At 42.2% G+C, this 17,615-nt stretch overlaps 3 protein-coding genes across 3 annotated transcripts in view; 1 reads left to right on the forward strand and 2 right to left on the reverse strand.

Annotated features, from left to right (window-relative positions):
- Window positions 1–2,101: 2,101 nt before the first annotated feature.
- On the reverse strand, window positions 2,102–7,835 carry LOC131682710 (uncharacterized protein K02A2.6-like). Its single transcript, XM_058964401.1, has one exon. It carries the CDS (start codon window positions 6,995–6,997, stop codon window positions 2,399–2,401), a length of 4,599 nt encoding a protein of 1,532 aa, XP_058820384.1. The 5' UTR covers window positions 6,998–7,835; the 3' UTR covers window positions 2,102–2,398.
- Window positions 7,836–8,658: 823 nt separating this feature from the next.
- LOC131682715 (protein wntless) lies at window positions 8,659–11,237 on the reverse strand. Its single transcript, XM_058964405.1, has 4 exons — window positions 10,960–11,237; window positions 9,651–10,693; window positions 9,209–9,593; window positions 8,659–9,140 (listed from the first exon to the last, which is right to left on the reverse strand). Exons 1-4 carry the CDS (start codon window positions 11,063–11,065, stop codon window positions 9,034–9,036), a joined length of 1,641 nt encoding a protein of 546 aa, XP_058820388.1. The 5' UTR covers window positions 11,066–11,237; the 3' UTR covers window positions 8,659–9,033.
- Window positions 11,238–17,327: 6,090 nt separating this feature from the next.
- LOC131682720 (MKRN2 opposite strand protein) overlaps window positions 17,328–17,615 on the forward strand; it is a 50,514-nt gene continuing 50,226 nt past the window's right edge. The window contains exon 1 of the mRNA XM_058964414.1: window positions 17,328–17,491. The gene's annotated coding sequence lies outside the window, so the exon portion shown is untranslated. The remainder of the gene's footprint in view (window positions 17,492–17,615) is intronic.

Raw genomic sequence — 17,615 nt, forward strand, 5'->3', positions numbered from 1 at the left:
ACAATTTGCTTCGTTGAATCTACGCCGAGTGAAGAATTCTCCTTCACTGGACCCGGTCCTGGGCCAATCTCTTCCAGTCACCCTGGACATTGAGTGCTTTTAGGTCCTCTTCCACTGCAAACAGCCATCGTGTACGCGGCCTGCCACGGGGTTGTCGGCCTCTTCCCGGTTCTCTACTGAATATTATCTTCGCCTGTCGTTCTTCCGGCATTCGTGCCACATGACCAGCCCACCGCAGCCTGCCGTTTTTTATTAGCTTGACAATATCCAGTCATTTATATACTTGGTATAACTCGTGATTCATGCGACGCCGCTTGATGCCATTTTCTTCTTTACCGCCGAGTATTGTTCGCAGCACCTTACGTTCGAAGGCACCGAACGCTCTACGATCAACTTCCTTTAACGTCCACGTTTCATGGCCGTATAAGGCAACCGGAACTATCAATGTCTTGTACAACGCGAATTTTGTCTTTGTCTGCAAACTACGGGACTTCAGCTGGCTACGAAGTCCGTAAAAAGCCCTATTTTCAGCTGCAAGACGCCTTTTCACCTCGCGGGTAACATCATTATAGCACGTCACTGGAGTTACAAGGTACACAAATTCATCCGCTACATCAAATTTATCACCACCTAACACCATTTCATCACCAACATCACTATTGGACCCACGTATTCTTCCAGCTATCATGTACTTCGTCTGGCTGATGTTGATTGTGAGACCAATTCTTGCTGTCTCTCTCCATTCAGCAATGTCTCGAAGTGCTCTTTCCACCTGGCTGCTACCATAGTTTTATCTGTTAGCAAGTTACCTTCACGGTCATTGCATATGACGGGAGACGGCGATGTTTTTCTCCGTACGCCATTGACACTTTCATAAAATTTCCGCATATCATTTTGTTCCATACTGTTTTGCGCCTCAGTAATGACGTTCTCCTCATACTGCTTTTTCTTTCTGCGGTGAATTCTTTTTTCGGCTCCTCTTGCTTCCTTGTACCGCTCTCTGTTCTGGGAATCAACGTAGACGACAACCTCAACAATCTGTGGGAGTCAATCCACGGAGCGGTGAGCACAGCAGCGCGAGAAGTAATAGGTACTGCTCAGAGACGACCCAGAAACGGTTGGTTCGATGAGGAGTGCCAGAGAATAACGGATGAGAAAAATGCTGCCAGAAGCCGGATGTTAGTGTCTGGTACGACAACCTCAACAATCTGTGGGAGTCAATCCACGGAGCGGTGAGCACAGCAGCGCGAGAAGTAATAGGTACTGCTCAGAGACGACCCAGAAACGGTTGGTTCGATGAGGAGTGCCAGAGAATAACGGATGAGAAAAATGCTGCCAGAAGCCGGATGTTAGTGTCTGGTACCTGGGTACCACTAGTATTTACCGCCTATTTTTCCACTTTCCACTTTATCATTCCTTGTTCTTTTGAGAGTATAGATTCCATTTTAGATTTCACCTTCTTTCTCTGTAAAGTACGAGTGGATTAGGACATTTGATGTTAGCTTAATCCCCGGTTATGTCGGCGTTCTCCGCCTGTCCTGGGTCAGTTGGTGCTTCCCTTTGTTATTTCTTTCTTCTTTGTTAGTCCTTTTTCCGTTCTGTTAGTGAGTTTCTTATGTGTCCACGATTTCATGGGTTATTCCGCTCGTACATGAAAGACAGATTAGACGAAGATATCTTTAATGGCGATCTTATTTATGGGAATGTTAATGTGGATTCTTTTAGCCTTCCGGTGGGGACGCTGAATTGTGCGACACTAGCAGTACATATTTTATTTCTCAGCTTTGTGGGATCGTATATTGCTTGAGGTGTCAACACTATGTGTGCATATGGTTGCGGGTCTTCGATCAGCGATATATACTGACTACCATCATCTTTTTGTTCACTCTAAATAATCCCATGCATGAGTTTTTGAACATCTTTAAGCCTTCATTAAGCCTTAATAAATCCTTATCCGATTACTTGTCCGCTTCTCCAAAGAAAAAAAGCTAAAACGATAGAGAAAGGAAAAAGGTGAGTGTTATGGATAAATAAAGTTATTTTGGCCACTCAGTATGGTTCAACGAACACGAAACAGGAGCATGGTTAGTCATATTTTGTGATACATACTTTTGTACCGTGTAAGTCCCCGACACTTGCTTACGGATCGTCTCTATATCAGGGGAATAAAACGCGAACGATAACAATTAAAACAAACTATATTTTATCGAACACATTAAAAGCACGGTACAACTTTATACAGGACGTAAACAAACTGAAACTGACAACCACAAAAACATTTCATTGATGCGCTTATCAGGCATCACACATTGACAGCTATGCTGCCGAGTTAGAGCCTAGCGCTGAACGGGGTACTAATTAATACACCGCGATAGGGTTGTCCTCAACATCTCCCCTCTTAATAAAGGTGGTACGGATCAAACCTGTTCGGCGGTCTTCGGGTTCGTGAAGAACGTCTAGGTAGATTTACCACGGATTCGACTTCGATGGCGGATTCGAATTCAGTTGATGTTGTTGATGTCGATGACGTTGATGGGAAAGCCGAGACTTCCTGCTGTGGTGTAGACGACGCAAGCGCCGGCACTGAACCTAGCAAGGTATGCTCGGGACTGGAGACAGGTGATAATTCAGATCCGCTCGCAACAAGGGACGGTGCTGGCGTGCCAGAAGATTGATTTGGTAGATTCCAGGCACCCAACAGGATGTCGAGCGGCAACGAATACTGACGAGAGGTGGCTTGATTGGCAGGTTGCTTTGGTATCGAGTCAACAGCTAGGCGACTCCGGAGTTGGTTGATATGGGAACGCAGCATTCGGCGATCATCGACCCATACGTTATACATCACGTCTCCTATTTTTTCGATGATTGTTCCAGGAGCCCACTTCCAACCATTACGGCCATAAAGCTTAGCGTAAACCAAATCGTTCCGGCTGAAGAACCTCGGTTTTGTGTGATCGTCCGACGATGCCACTGGAGTTCGTACCGTTGGGGGACGTAGCAGCTCGAGACAGGTGCGTATTTTGCGACCAAACATTACCTCGGACGGCGACTTTTGGTCTGGCAGTGCCCGGTTGGGTGTACTTCGGTACGTTAACAGGAATATGTCTAACGCTTGCTGTATCGATCCTCTCCCCTCTCGAATTTTTGTAACAGCCCTTTTGAACGTGTCAACAAATCGTTCAGCTTGGCCATTTGATTGTGGATGAAACGGAGCAGTTGTGAGGTGTTCGATGCCGTTTGAGGCGCAGAAATCTGCGAATTCAGCGCTCGTGAATTGGGTTCCGTTGTCGCTGACTAGTGTAACAGGCATACCCAACCGAGCAAACAACCCACCGAGAATGCTGATGGTTGCCGCCGAGGTTATACGGGACGTTTGAATGATTTCTGGCCACTTGGAGAAGGAGTCGACGGCGATCAGGTAATATTCGCCTTCGATTGGACCGGCATAATCCACGTGGACGCGCTGCCACGGAGCGGTCTGCTTGGGCCACGGCACCGGTGAAGAGTGAGGAGGTGACCTGGCTACGGCCGCACAGTGTTGGCATGCCTTGACGAAGTTGACGATGTCAGCATCCAAACTGGGCCAATACACGTAGCTTCGAGCGAGGGCCTTCATACGCTGCATACCAGGATGGCCACAATGGAGCTGTTCGAGGCATCGCTTGCGATGGAGCGACGGGATGACGAGCCGTTCGGCAAACATGATGCACCCATCTACCACGGAGAGTGATTCCTGTCTGGCTTGGAATCGCTGGATGTCGGATTCTGAATGTTCAGATTGCGGCCAACCGTGCTGAATGTGATGGTAGACTTTTCGGAGCAGTGGATCTGCTTGGGTGCTTTGTGCGACGGCTCTGAAATTGAGAGGCAAAGCTTTAACTGTATGAGATACTACCGACCTGAGGTCCTCTTCCAGGTTGATGCTGGCGATGATATAGTCTTCGTCGGGTTTGACGTGCTGGTTGATCAACCTCGAGAGTAAGTCTGCGTCGCCGAACTTGTGGGTGGGCACGTACTCGATGTCAAAATCGTAAAGCAGTAGATTAAGCGCAAATCGTTGGAGGCGGTTGGCTGTGTAGACCGGTATTCCCTTTTTAGAACCAAAGATACGGAGCAAAGGCTGGTGGTCGGTTTTCAAACGAAAGTGCCGTCCGAAGAGCATTTTGTGAAACTTCGTGACGGCGAAGACGATAGCTAAACCTTCACGATCCGGTTGGCTGTAGCCTTGTTCAGCTTTTGTGAGTGCTCTGGAAGCATGTTGGACGACTTTGATTGTGCCGTCGGGGAACTTGTGGCTAATCGTTGCCCCGAGCCCAACGGAAGAAGCGTCGGCAGAGACAATAATCTCCCGCTTCGGATCATAATGTGTGAGAAGTAGATCCGAGGAGAGTATTTGTTTGAAGTGCTCGAACGCTCTCTGGCACTCATCAGTCCACTGGAACTTCGCATCGTCCTTGAGAAGGTTGTCCAGCGGATATCGTAACTTGCGCATATTGGGAACAAACTTGCCGTAGTAGTTGATAGCCCCCAAAAATGATCGCACACCAGATACATCGGTTGGAGGCGGCAGCTTGGATATCACTTCGATTTTGGCCGGATCTGGACGTAATCCGCGACTGTCGACAATATGACCCACGTACTGCACTTGCTGCTTTCGGAAGGTGCATTTATCGACTCGAATGGTGAACCCGAAATCCTGAATTCGTTTCAGAACAGCCCGCAAATTGCGATCGTGGTCTTCTTCAGTTTTTCCGCCGACGATGACGTCATCGAGGTAGCCACACGTGCACTGCAGACCGGCTAGCATTGTATCGATGAGCTGCTGGAAGGCACCAGGTGCGATCTTCACACCTGGCGGGAGGCGGTTGTAGGAGTAGAGGCCACGATGCGTATTGATGGTTAGCAACTTACGGTACTGTTCGTCGACTTCCACCTGCAAGAAAGCGTCGGACAAATCGATCTGGCTGAACACCTTACAGTTAGTCAGCTTGGCGAAGATATCGTCCGGTAGGGGAAGTGGATACTGATTTGGTTGGAGCGCAGCGTTAAGCCCCGTGGAATAGTCTCCACAAATTCGAATGGAACCATTGGCTTTACGGACGACAACGATCGGAGCAGCCCACTCCGAATATTCGACTGGGGTGATGATATTTAAATTTTCCAGTCGGTCGAGTTCCTGGTCAACGGCATCATACATCGCGTACGCAACCGGGCGCTTAGGGCAGAAGACGGGTCGAACACTTTTTTTTAGCTCCAACTTCACTTTAGTTTTGCTGCACAAACCGAGCTGATCGGTGAACACGTTTGGAAAAATCGATTGCAGTGCAGCGGGTGCCGCAGGAGAGCCTGACACGTGACAGCAGAAGGTGTCCATGGGCACGGACCAAAGGTTGAAACTCTCGACTAAATCGGAACCGAGTAGATGTAGTTGTTTCTCGGTAACACGGATCAGATCACGTCGTGTACTTTCTCCGATTGTGACGTCACACTCGAATTCCCCATCGAGTGACAAAATGTTACCAGATGCTGTCTTCGCTTTGACTGTTGCTGGCAAAAGCGCAGGGCTACCGAGTTTCTGCCAACTCTCCCTGCTGATGACAGTGATGTCAGATGCAGTGTCAAGTTGCAGTCGAATATCCGTTCCAGATAGGCCAACAGATACAAATCTGCGTCGCTGCTCCACGCTGCATACGTCGACCACCACCACTTTGGCTGAGACGTCTCGCTTCTTACGTCTGCTTCCAGGTTTCCGAGACTTTGCACTGTCGCAGTATCCTTCACGATGTCCGACTTGGCCGCAATCGGAGCACTTATGGTTGTCGTAACTACAGTCTCGGACGAAATGTAATGCACCGCAAAGCCAACAAGGATAACTTGGCTTCCTTCCGGTAGCACTCGAAGACAGTTGTGGTGACTCTCGGTCACGCTCGCCTAATCGCTTCCCACCAAACTTTTGTATCGCTTGCACTTGATTGTATGGTGCTGCAGACTCAATCATCGCACTGTCGTGTTTGAGGTTGTACAGACGCTGACACTCCTCGGAGAGCTGCTCCAATGTAACGTCGTTATTGTCCTCAATTTTTGTAAGGAGACGGGTACGAATCTCGACGTCATTCTCCGATTTCAGACCACACACGTATACTAAGCATTTGAACTGTTCTTCCGTGAGCTTTCCCAGTTCAAATTCTACGCAAGCCTTGTTTACCCTACACGCGAACGCCACATGATCCTCAGTAGGATTCTTCGCGATTTGCAGACATCGGTATCGACGACTGATAACCGACTCTTTCGCTCCAAACAGGCTCTTGAGCTTGTCAACTGTCTGTGCGAAACTAAAATGCTTGGGAAACTTTGGTAAAATGAAGCTTACGTACCTCTCATGCTCTGCTAAACCCAACTTTCGTATTAGGAGACGAACTTTTGCCTCGTCATCCAGCCTAGCAGCATCCTTCTCGAAAAGATCGTCGTATCTAGAGTACCACACTGCGAAAGTGGCATTACTCTCGATCTCGTACCGGAATTCCTTGATATTGCTTGCCAAGGAGTCAAGGATCTGTTCCGGGTTCGGTGGTACTTGCACGTTTATTGACGATGCAATAGTACGAAAAAACTGTTGTTGCTGCTCGTCGGACTGTTGCTGCCGCTGTACCAGCTGAGCCATAAGCTGTTGGTGTTGGAGCTGGCTTTGAGCAAACTGCTGTTGGCTTTGAGCAATCGTCTGTTGCATCATCTGCATTATTTGCATGAGCATATCATTACTGACCTGGGGTTGCGATTGGTGGGGCGGAATGTTTGTAAACAGCTGCTGCTGAGCTGCAGAAACGGGAATGAACGGCTGCTGCTGCTGGTGTGTAGTCACAACGGGAGCGAAAAATTGCTGCTGCTGGTGGGCCGCTGGTGCGGGATTAATCTGCTGATTCAACTGCTGCCGTTGATTTAACAGTCCTGGGGGGTCAACACCATTTTGTCCGTTCAACTCACTACCGTCATCAGCCATCGCACTCCACTTTCTTTTCTTCCGCGCGGGTGACGAAATGTTGGGTTAGTTTTGTTTATCGGCGAATAAAACTACCCACACTCGCGAATTCTCGTCGCCACTTTTGTACCGTGTAAGTCCCCGACACTTGCTTACGGATCGTCTCTATATCAGGGGAATAAAACGCGAACGATAACAATTAAAACAAACTATATTTTATCGAACACATTAAAAGCACGGTACAACTTTATACAGGACGTAAACAAACTGAAACTGACAACCACAAAAACATTTCATTGATGCGCTTATCAGGCATCACACATTGACAGCTATGCTGCCGAGTTAGAGCCTAGCGCTGAACGGGGTACTAATTAATACACCGCGATAGGGTTGTCCTCAACACATACACACTTGAATATTAAGTATTTTTAATTATATTATATTTTAATTATTTAATTATGACAATGTAAACTAAACTGCTTTTAATGAGGTACATGTTTCCATTTCAAAGTCTTCGATTGATCCTTGACAGTGATTGCCATCGGCTCAGGCACTTTTGCGCGTCAAGCATTCACTGACTTACAATCGAATTGTGCCTCGACCAACCTGGCACAACGTGCCCATTCCCCTTACTGAGCAAAAGGGCAGGGGATTCGCTCGCTAACTGGTTTCCACCTTATAATCGCTTCATCTGCTTGCCGATCACTATGAAACCGATGAGTATGATATACTACTCCCAAGTATCATACAATTGGTTCAATATGGAATTTCAACAGGCTTTGCTCAATCACGGGAAACTCGCGGGTGGTCAATTAAGCTAAGCTAAGCTAAAACTACGTTTCTGATAACCTCAGCTTCATTGAGACTATTCGTTCGATGAAACATAGGAAGCACTCTTTGGAGAAAATACGAGAACTTCTTAGTAAGTTGAATTCGAATGCTTCGTGTTCCACTCGTCAATAACTGACACCAATTTGCTGCCAGGTAGACGATATATCTAAACTAACATCAAATTGCCGCTGAATTTTGTTAAAGCAAAGTTAAGTGGACAGGTCATAAATGCCTCAAAGACAAAATACATGCGAGCAAGAGGTTCGAAGGTGTTTTGGGCTGCGAAAGCCCCTTCGATCGAACAAACTATGCTTAACCGTACGAAATTAACCAACTATAAATGATCATTAGACCGGTTGTCCTCTAGGACCACGAAACTTTGACTATGCTGGTGGAGGACCAACGCGCTCTTGTCGTTTTCGAACGGAAAGTGTTGCGGAATGTGTTTAAATCACGAATTACAACTAGTGCTTGGCATAGACAGACTTGTCCATCTTTACTGTGACAACCGACTGCCGGTTGTCACGGTAAAGATGGATAAGTCTGTCTATACCAAGACACATGCTGGTAAACTCGGGTGATTCGTAGTTATGCTGCCTAAGCTCGACCCACATCAGCAGAAGACAAAAGTTAAACCCGTAAGATATTAAGCCTGTTCTAATGACCCTGGCTCTTCTTTTTTTTTCCGATTTGTATACTTCACATCCTTGCGCTCACTTGAGTACTATGGCTCTAATTTTTATAACCTTCCCTACACAGTAATCTCTAGCTAATTGAATGTCGTTAAAGTGTAAAAAAAGGCAGATAATTCTTTCCAAATATATCAAGTTGTTCAAAATTTGATTGAGTAATTGTTTCCATAAAAATGCTTGTTTTATTACGTGTTGGCTAAAATAGTTCCATAAGTTATTACTTCTACTGTTTTTATAAAAGGTACTACAAACGCCAGTAAATGCATGCGCTTTACAAAATCTAATTATGACACCGACTAATACTGAAATGTTTACATAATTTTTGTAATATGTGCGTTAATCATGTTCGCCTGTTTTCATTAGGAAGCGACACAAACATCAAATACGACTATTTCTAGTCGAACAATGTGTAAATCATATTTTCACTTTTATTGGCACGCGATACTTTCTTTTCTACGACTTTCGTAATGTGAAAAAACAGAAAGACAAAGTAAAACCTATCAGCACTAGATGCAATGAATTGATTCGAGTTGTCTAGTCCAAAGCTGCCTTTCGGGCGAATTGTGTTAGGGAAGATATTTCACTCGGGTTCGAGTCGGAAGGCAGATTGCTAAACTCGATTTCTTCGCTGATTATGTTTTCTGCAAGGGTAATAAAGGATTGCATTAGAGAAACGATTGTTTTAAATTTTTTATCAGATATTTCTCACCGGTGGTCTCATTGGCTGGCCACTTCTTATGACTAGGAGAGTACAAAACGACCAGAGCAAAGATGTATATGTTCCACATTCCGTACACACCGGTGAAGAAAGCCGAGGTAAATTCTAGATCAATGTTTTCATCCCATTTCCATCGACCTTCAGATACCTGCCCGATGATAAACCCAATTACGGTTAATGCAGCACACAGCAGCGTGGCCAACATTAGAAACTGAAAGCGGTAGATTATTCCCTCGTAGTGCAAACGACGCGCGGAGGACATCGATGGCAGCGAAGTTCGTTTGATATTGATATTGCAGAACACCTTCCAAACCATGTAGCACAGGAAGAAGAAATACAAGCCTGCCGAAATACCTGCTAAGATGATAAATCCAAGCTGCAATACACAGAGTGTTAATGTAACATATACCCCAAACCATGCCATTAAACTCACAGCAACTTTAGATCCAACTCGTGATACCCAGATTGAATAGAACGGATTCCGGAGCTGCACTCCCCGCTCGCATATGTCAAAAAGAAACAAGGACACACATCCGACGGCCACTGCACTGAGATGCCTCCAGTACGATTTGAATGAAGATTTTTCTCCGGTTTCCTGAATTAACATATGTTCTCCAGCAAATACCAACCAAAATGAGAGTAGACACGCGTAAAATATTCCCTGTCGCATATCACTCAGTAGTAACATAAAAGGCATGTCGAATGCCAGCGTGAGATATTCCAATGGAAGATTAAGGACTGTTAGGGCCGTACCCAGAGCCAGCAGCATGTACTCCAAGAGCGCTGGTTTGCGCTGGAGTAAATGAACGCGCTGCCAGAACCAGGCCATGATAATGATGATAAATGGAAGGAAGACGGTTTTCAGCGACACCCATACTTTGGTGAAACCTCCATTTTGATAGATAACTGAAAGGTGTACATCCTGAATATGTCCAATGTCGAGATTCATCTTCAAATCACTGTCTACCGGCAATCTTATGTTCAATAGATAATAGTCGTGATGAAGTGAGCCTAGCTCAAACAGCGGAATTGCGTTACAATTGTATAAATATTCATCGGTGACATTGTCCGCCGCACAGTCCAAATCTCGCGTTTCCACAGACGACGCAAGATACTTCCAGTTCTGATCCGGATCACCTTTATTTCGATAGGCCAAACGTGCGTCGATGGTCATTTTAGCATGTGGTTTGAGTAGAATGTTCGCATCGTATGCGATGTCCGTTTGCAGGACGCCAATCAGATTCTGCTGCCAGCGAGAATAATCCAACTGACGACCTTCTCGGGGAAGAGGCATTTGAAAAACAAACACAATCTGGTTTGCCATCTTCAGATCGTGATTGTTAATATCCAGATGATCCAAACTTTGGCAGTGCTCTTCACCACGCGAGTACAGCCAGATGCTTGTGTCATTGTGCGAGCCGGGAACATCCTTGCAAATGGTTCCGAGAATCGTTTGTACGCTAGCTGGGACGGGAGCTAAAAATGCAAAGAACGAATACACTATACATGCATCGAAAGCGTGCCGGCTTTTTTGAAACACCCACACCAATAGCAATCAATACATAGAAACATATAAGGTAAACAAAGGTTGAGCGTCGAGACGCCATTTTCGAACCTGTCTGGTGTCCAAAAATGAAAAATTCCTAAGAGGTTTTTCAATTAAATACTATTTTATAATATGCATTTTTTGCTATAACACGCTAAGTATAAAATGAATGAATATTTTTCAAAAGCGTACATACCTATCAGACCACCCAACAGGAAGCAGAGAAACTGCAAAAACAGCAGGCATGACACGAGAATGCTCAATTTTCTACCACTGAGATTCTCCAATATTGTTCCAGACATCGCGGAGGTTCTCACTCGGAACGATCCGTAATTCTAGTTCCACGCTGGATTCCGATACACGAAATTCAAAAGAAAATCGCTCCAGCTTTACGATGTCGCAGCGTATCTTCGAAGAATCGGCTCTATTGTTGGCTGTAGAAGCCCGGACTATGCACAACAGAATAATGAATGAACAACATTAATCAATGAAGAAGAGAGCAGAACCAGAGGTCAAAGAGAATAGTGAAAGAGACGCAGAGTGAAAATCAGTCAAAACGGCAACACTCCCTTTACGATGATTTCAACACTAGAATTTGGCAACCGTTTCCAAAGGCAGCACTTTAAATGACTCCTATTATATTTTGAAAACAAACCTTTTGTCGATCGTTGAATTTGTATATCAAACGATGTGCATTTCGAAACAAAGAGATGAAATAATTCTAAAACTTGTTTTTACTCATACATAGACTCTAGAATGCATCTTACAATCACGATTGCACTAAATTCTGACGAAAATTTAAATTTTTTTTTGATAGATTTACAATACTTATCTCCTCCAACTCAGGCATGAGTAATGTTTATTTACATTGCACAATTGGTCTGCTCAATAAGGTATTTTTGGCTTCACACTATTCGTCTCTTTTCCTATTCTCTTTGCCAGAGGTATGTTTTATCGCAGTCTCTCTCACTACACTCCGTACGGAATTTCTACCATTTTTCTACTACACTGAGAAACAAAAATATTCATAGATAGCTTACTTTCTATTCCCGTCTCTTTTCTTCTGCTGTGATTTTTATGCATATAAGTAAGCATTCAATGAGTGGATAGACCGAATATGACCAATGCATAAAATTTACAGCAGAAGAAACGAGAGGCAGATAGAAAAGTATGCTATCGGTGCATTAATAAAATTCAGCGTGTACCCATTCTCGAATACTTTTTCAAATGGACGTATGTAACATTTGGTGTAAACCGAGAAAAACGGGTTTGAGGTTTCCAGCGGAAATTTTTGAATCCTATTTCAAAAATACTGGAGAAATTGCAGTATCGATTTTACATATAACATTGTTTGCTCCACCTTTTTATGTAACATAATATTTCTACACGTTTTATGCGTGTACCATGTAAAAAAAAGAGAAAAGAAATTGATACGTCATTTCGATTTCTTGACTGTATCATACACCGTCATAATCGTCGTCTTGAAACATATGTTGTTAGATACGTCAAGTCAGATTAGACTGTTTGTAATTTCTGAAAGTAGTTACGTCATTTGGTTTTTACGATTCTTTGAGCGTTATTTTTATTAAATTTGAACATAGTGTTAAATATAAGCAAATTTCGAGTACTTTTTCAAATAGACGAAATGGAAAACATCAGTTTCTTGTGTAAACTGTTAACTCTTAATTCAAAATTACTACGATAATTCCTACATCGATTTCACATTTTCATTTCATTTTCACACCATTTTACGTAAAGTAATCGTTTTAACTTGTTGTAGCCTGTATTATGTTGAAATTGAGAAAAAAAAACCATGATGCGCCATTTTAATTTCTTAACTGTATCATACACCGTTAGATTCGTCGTTTTTATATTTATGATGTATGATACGTCAGTCGGATTAGACTCACTAAATTCTGAAAACAGTTACGCCGTTTGGTTTTTACTATTCTTTGAGCTTTAAAATTATTAAATTTGAAAATAGTATAAATATAAGCAATTATCTGCCACAGTTACACTAATTCATTTGCTTGCTCAAAGTGCACTGGCATAATATCCGACTTGAATAAGTGACGTCGTCACATTCTCAAAAACATAAGTGAGTTTATGATAACATGAAAACTACCTTGCATATATCCCGGAGATAGCTGGTCTTCATACCGTAGGAACATCAACAATCTCACCGTTGCACTCTGGATGCACATATTCTTCCGCGAACTTAAAATCAGTTAGGCGATGTTGAAGCACTGCATTATGAGAAGTAATGCAGTGCTTCAGCTTGGCAATAACCATTTCGATCTTCGGCACGGCACGAGAACAGTAAGTCAGCTTAAGAACAAAGTACATATGTTTCACTATGTAGACATTTATCATTGGAGAACAAAATCGTATTACCCGCCCTCGTGGTTATCGGTCTTAGCACCGAACATTCGCTTCAACTCCAGCATGTATGCGTGCTATTTCGGGTACTCGTACGGGAAGTACTAACGTAACTAAACACAAAATACTTTCACTCGCTTTTGTAGAAACTTTCTTGACGTATGTCAACATTGTGAAAAACTGTTTTTCTTCGTTACTTACGTCGAATTTATGAGTGCGCATCTGTGCTTTCCGCAAAGCTGATCAATTTGACAGATTCGTCGGCAGTGTTGCCACAATTAAATCTGTACCGGGAGTCGAAAAATGTTTTCTATCTGTACTTTTCTCTAGAAAAATCTGTACCGGATTCTGTACCCAAACAATAACAAAGTTGTTTTAAAAAATCACTTATACTGATTTTTCATTCGAGGAAACCAAACCAGAAATTCTGACTCGGGAATCGGTTGTTATATTTGAACTGAATTTGAACTTCCGCAAGAAACCAGTCAGAATTCCGGAGTTTGACTGAGAAATGTCAATATCAGCTCCAGCTCAAATTCTCGCCGCCACTTTGTTTGCAACCTAATGTCGCTGACAGAGTGACGGCGAGAAGCTGGGTATTACCATACATTAGGATGCGAGAAACCTGCTTGCAGCAAATCAAATGGAGAATGTTAAAATATACGTAGACACTCCAAGTAGATCCGCTCGGCTTTCACTCTGAAAGGGGAAAAAGGGACGATTTTGCTGGAAGCAGGTTTCTCGCATATCGCATTCTAATGTTAGCTTAAGTTCAAGCTCAGACCATACCTACCAGGTCCACTTCATCTACTCGCCATCATTCTGCCAGCGGCTTAGTTCAACGTTTTTCTGCTATTTACTGTGATGCATCGCAGTGTTAAATTATTTTACTTTTCTGTCATTTTAAAAAATCTGTACCAATCTGCACTTTTTTATAAAAAATTCTGCAATCCGCACCGTACAGAATCTGTACCAAAACACTTCAAAAATCTGTACCTCTCTAGATAAATCTGTACTTGTGGCATCACTGTTCGTCGGTTTGTTTTCAACATGGTGTACATATCCGCAAAAAATTAGAAACGTGTGAACATGGAAGTTTCGTCGTTTTGTAAAAATAACTTAAAACACTTTAAATGAGGGAATGTCATAATTATCTGAAATTAGAAGCATTTTTGGCGACATTTGAAGTCACATATTATGAAAACCCACTTTGTTTACATTTTGCGACTTACGTCCATTTGAATACTCGAGCATTCCAAAGAGAATAGTGAAAGAGACGCAGAGTGAAAATCAGTCAAAACGGCAACACTCCCTTTACGATGATTTCAACACTAGAATTTGGTAACCGTTTCCAAAGGCAGCACTTTAAATGACTCCTATTATATTTTGAAAACAAACCTTTTGTCGATCGTTGGATTTGTTTATCAAACGATGTGCATTTTGAAACAAAGAGATGAAATAATTCTTAAGCTTGTTTTTACTCATACATAGACTCTAGAATGCACCTTACAATCACGATTGCACTAAATTCTGACGAAAATTCAAATTTCTTTTTTTGATAGATTTACAATACTTATCTCCTCCAACTCAGGCATGAGTAATGTTTATTTACATTGCACGATTGGTCTGCTCAATAAGGTATTTTTGGCTTCTCACTATTCGTCTCTTTCCCTATTCTCTTTGGAGCATTCATTATTCCTACACACAAAAATAAAACAACCCACAGAATAAGTTCTTTCAATTTAAATTTATACACGTAAAATAAAACAATTCACAGAATAAGTTCTTTTAACTTAAATTTAGGAACATATTAGTGTTATCAAAAACAAAACGAGAGATTCGACTCAGTCGAGGTCTTCCGTGCAGTACTAGGTACTTTTGAGTTGTTTGGGATGTACTCAAAATTAGGAAAATTTAACTTATAAGTAAATTAAACTCAAGGTTACCTTCAACATGGTTTACCTAATTTTACCTTCCAGCACGATACCACGAGATTGAGTCAAAAGTTCTCAATTTTAGGTAATTTTTCACACAGTCTATAGAGAACAGTTGCGCAAAGAGTGAAGTCAAAAAAAGCCTACCTATCGAGCACAATTGGAATACATCTCTGATACCTCTGCAGCAAAGTTGGATTCTAATTTTGCTCGATAGGTAGACTTTTTTCGGCTTCACTTTCTGCACACTCTTTGCGTACCTTTATACTAGGGCCTTTAATTTTTCAGTGGTGTGTAGGTACTTTTAAGTTGTGCGTCGCTTTCGCACTTTCTGATGTATTCTACACGGATACGAAAATCTACCAAAAGTTTAGCTCTTTTGACCCAATCTCGTGGTATCGTGCTGGAAGGTAAAATTAGGTAATCCATGTTGAAGGTAACCTTGAGTTTAATTTACTTATAAGTTAAATTTTCCTAATTATATTACATGTTTTTCGCGAAGATAATAGGGAGATAATTGATAACCATTATTTTATTACATTTGGCGATCACTTTTGCTATTATGCTCTTTTACATATGTGGTCTTGGCAACACCGTTTGTAGATGTCACATTTTACTGTGACGTTTGGAGGCTTGTAGTTGTGATATATTTCATGTGATGTATTGCAATCGAGAGTGTAGATATGAGGTTTGGCATTGGAAAAACATGCTAACTACAGTCGACTTGGAGAAACATCACTACGCAAAACATCACATCTACACAATATTAGCAAAGCTTTGGTATACTATATGTGACATTTTGACTTAAGATTAAATTAACATGTAAAGAGTTATTATTTTTCTCTATTATTTGTGATAAAGAGTCAAAGCTTGGCTTTTATTTGGCATAATTAACTCAGTTTGTTTACATTTGTTAGATATGACGTTTTGAATAAACGGTATAGAAATATGCATAGTTAGCATACTTTCTATCCGTCTCTTTTATTCTGCTGATTTTTATGCATTTACATGCATACACTCAAAAAAAAGTAAACGTTATGCCTATTGATTTTACACATAGATTTTTGCAATTAACGGAGGCATATAGACACTATTTGCTGGCACATAAACCTAATGTGTGTATTTACAAGAAATATTAATCTTACATTCACATTTCATAACTATTAGGCACATAAGACCCCATTCTATAACAATATGCACATATAACTTATGTGTATGCATACATAGTTTATACAGTTGACACATAGAAGGTATGTGAGCGCGTGATAACAATAGCATTTCTACTTCATATGAATTTTAAGCGGTTTGAAGCAAATAGAATTAACGTTTGGATTTTTTTCAGTGTATACTTCTAGCACAGATAACTTCTAGTAAGCATTCAGTGAGTGGATCGACCGAATATGTCCAATGCATAAAATTTACAGCAGAAGAAACAAGGGGCAGATAAAAAGGGCCCATATTATTGGCTCGAATCAAAACTCGTCGAAATGTCAATTGACGATAGGTTCATCCGGAGTGTTCATTTGTGTTTACATTTTGCTAGCGTTGCCAATTTTATTTTGTGTCCAGCACCCAATGTGGCTACGCCACATCGCTTTTGCGCGTGCTGTCCGACTTCGCTACCGCTCAATCGGACTTAAACTAGGGATAGCCCCTATGTTTGAGAAAGCCGGGCAAACGAGTGGATCACAGGTTCGCTTGCTTCCGACGGCGGGTCGGTGGCCACCTCGCCCGGCGGATCCTCAGCGGCTTTGTGCCGCTTCGGTTCCTAGGCCTCGGTTATGCGGCTAAGCCGCATCGAAATGGTACCCCTTAAACATTCGAACTTGAATCGGTTGTGTCACAGGAGCCGGAATACGAATTAGAACCAGCCAGCATTCCGGCTGAGTTTAACTGGGAAGTTTAGTAAAATTTAATCTGGAAATAAATTTTTTTGGCAACGCTCCAGCACCCCGTTGATTTCACCACCTGGGCGCCAGGTTGACGATATGAAATGAACTTTGTTTACTTTCGACAAGTTTTGATTCGAGCCAACAACATCCAGCCGATAGAAAAGTATGCTATCGATGCATAAATAAAATTCTGGGTGCACACCAATAATGGGATGGTCACCCTATAACATTGACGCGTATTGAAATATTTCACGTAACAAATTTTTGCTCGTTTTGTTTTTATTATACTTTCGTTCGTTACTTGAGGGATGACGTTTCGAGGTTTTATTCGTGCATGATTTTGTTTATGTACATTTCTCGTGTTGTGCTATAGTCGTTTTTAAAATAATCCTACATATTAAATTAGCCGTTAGTAGACATGTATAGAAAGTTTACTTATGGACAATATTTAGTATTAATTTTGTAAACCAGTTGGTGAAATTTACGAGAAGTGTAAAGTCTACTGTACTAGCTTTGGTAGAAGGTAATTATATGCCAATAAGTGCATTCTTCCCGTTGACAATATTCGATCAGTTAGTAAGACCATGGGTACCTTGAAAAATTGATAAACAAATGATTTGATTTATATAATTTTATTCTCGCAATTT

Source organism: Topomyia yanbarensis, chromosome 2 (assembly GCF_030247195.1).
Source record: "Topomyia yanbarensis strain Yona2022 chromosome 2, ASM3024719v1, whole genome shotgun sequence".
Taxonomy (NCBI): Eukaryota; Metazoa; Arthropoda; class Insecta; order Diptera; family Culicidae; genus Topomyia; species Topomyia yanbarensis.

Bases quoted from the DNA above. Each gene is read 5' to 3' on its own strand.
- LOC131682710 (XM_058964401.1), bottom strand. From the start codon at position 6,997: ATGGCTGATGACGGTAGTGAGTTGAACGGACAAAATGGTGTTGACCCC.
- LOC131682715 (XM_058964405.1), bottom strand. From the start codon at position 11,065: ATGTCTGGAACAATATTGGAGAATCTCAGTGGTAGAAAATTGAGCATT. The intron at 10,694-10,959 runs GTATGTACGCTT...TTGCATTTTTAG, and splicing joins CCTGTTGGGTGGTCTGATAG to CTCCCGTCCCAGCTAGCGTA. The intron at 9,594-9,650 runs GTGAGTTTAATG...TGTGTATTGCAG, and splicing joins GAGTTGGATCTAAAGTTGCT to CTTGGATTTATCATCTTAGC.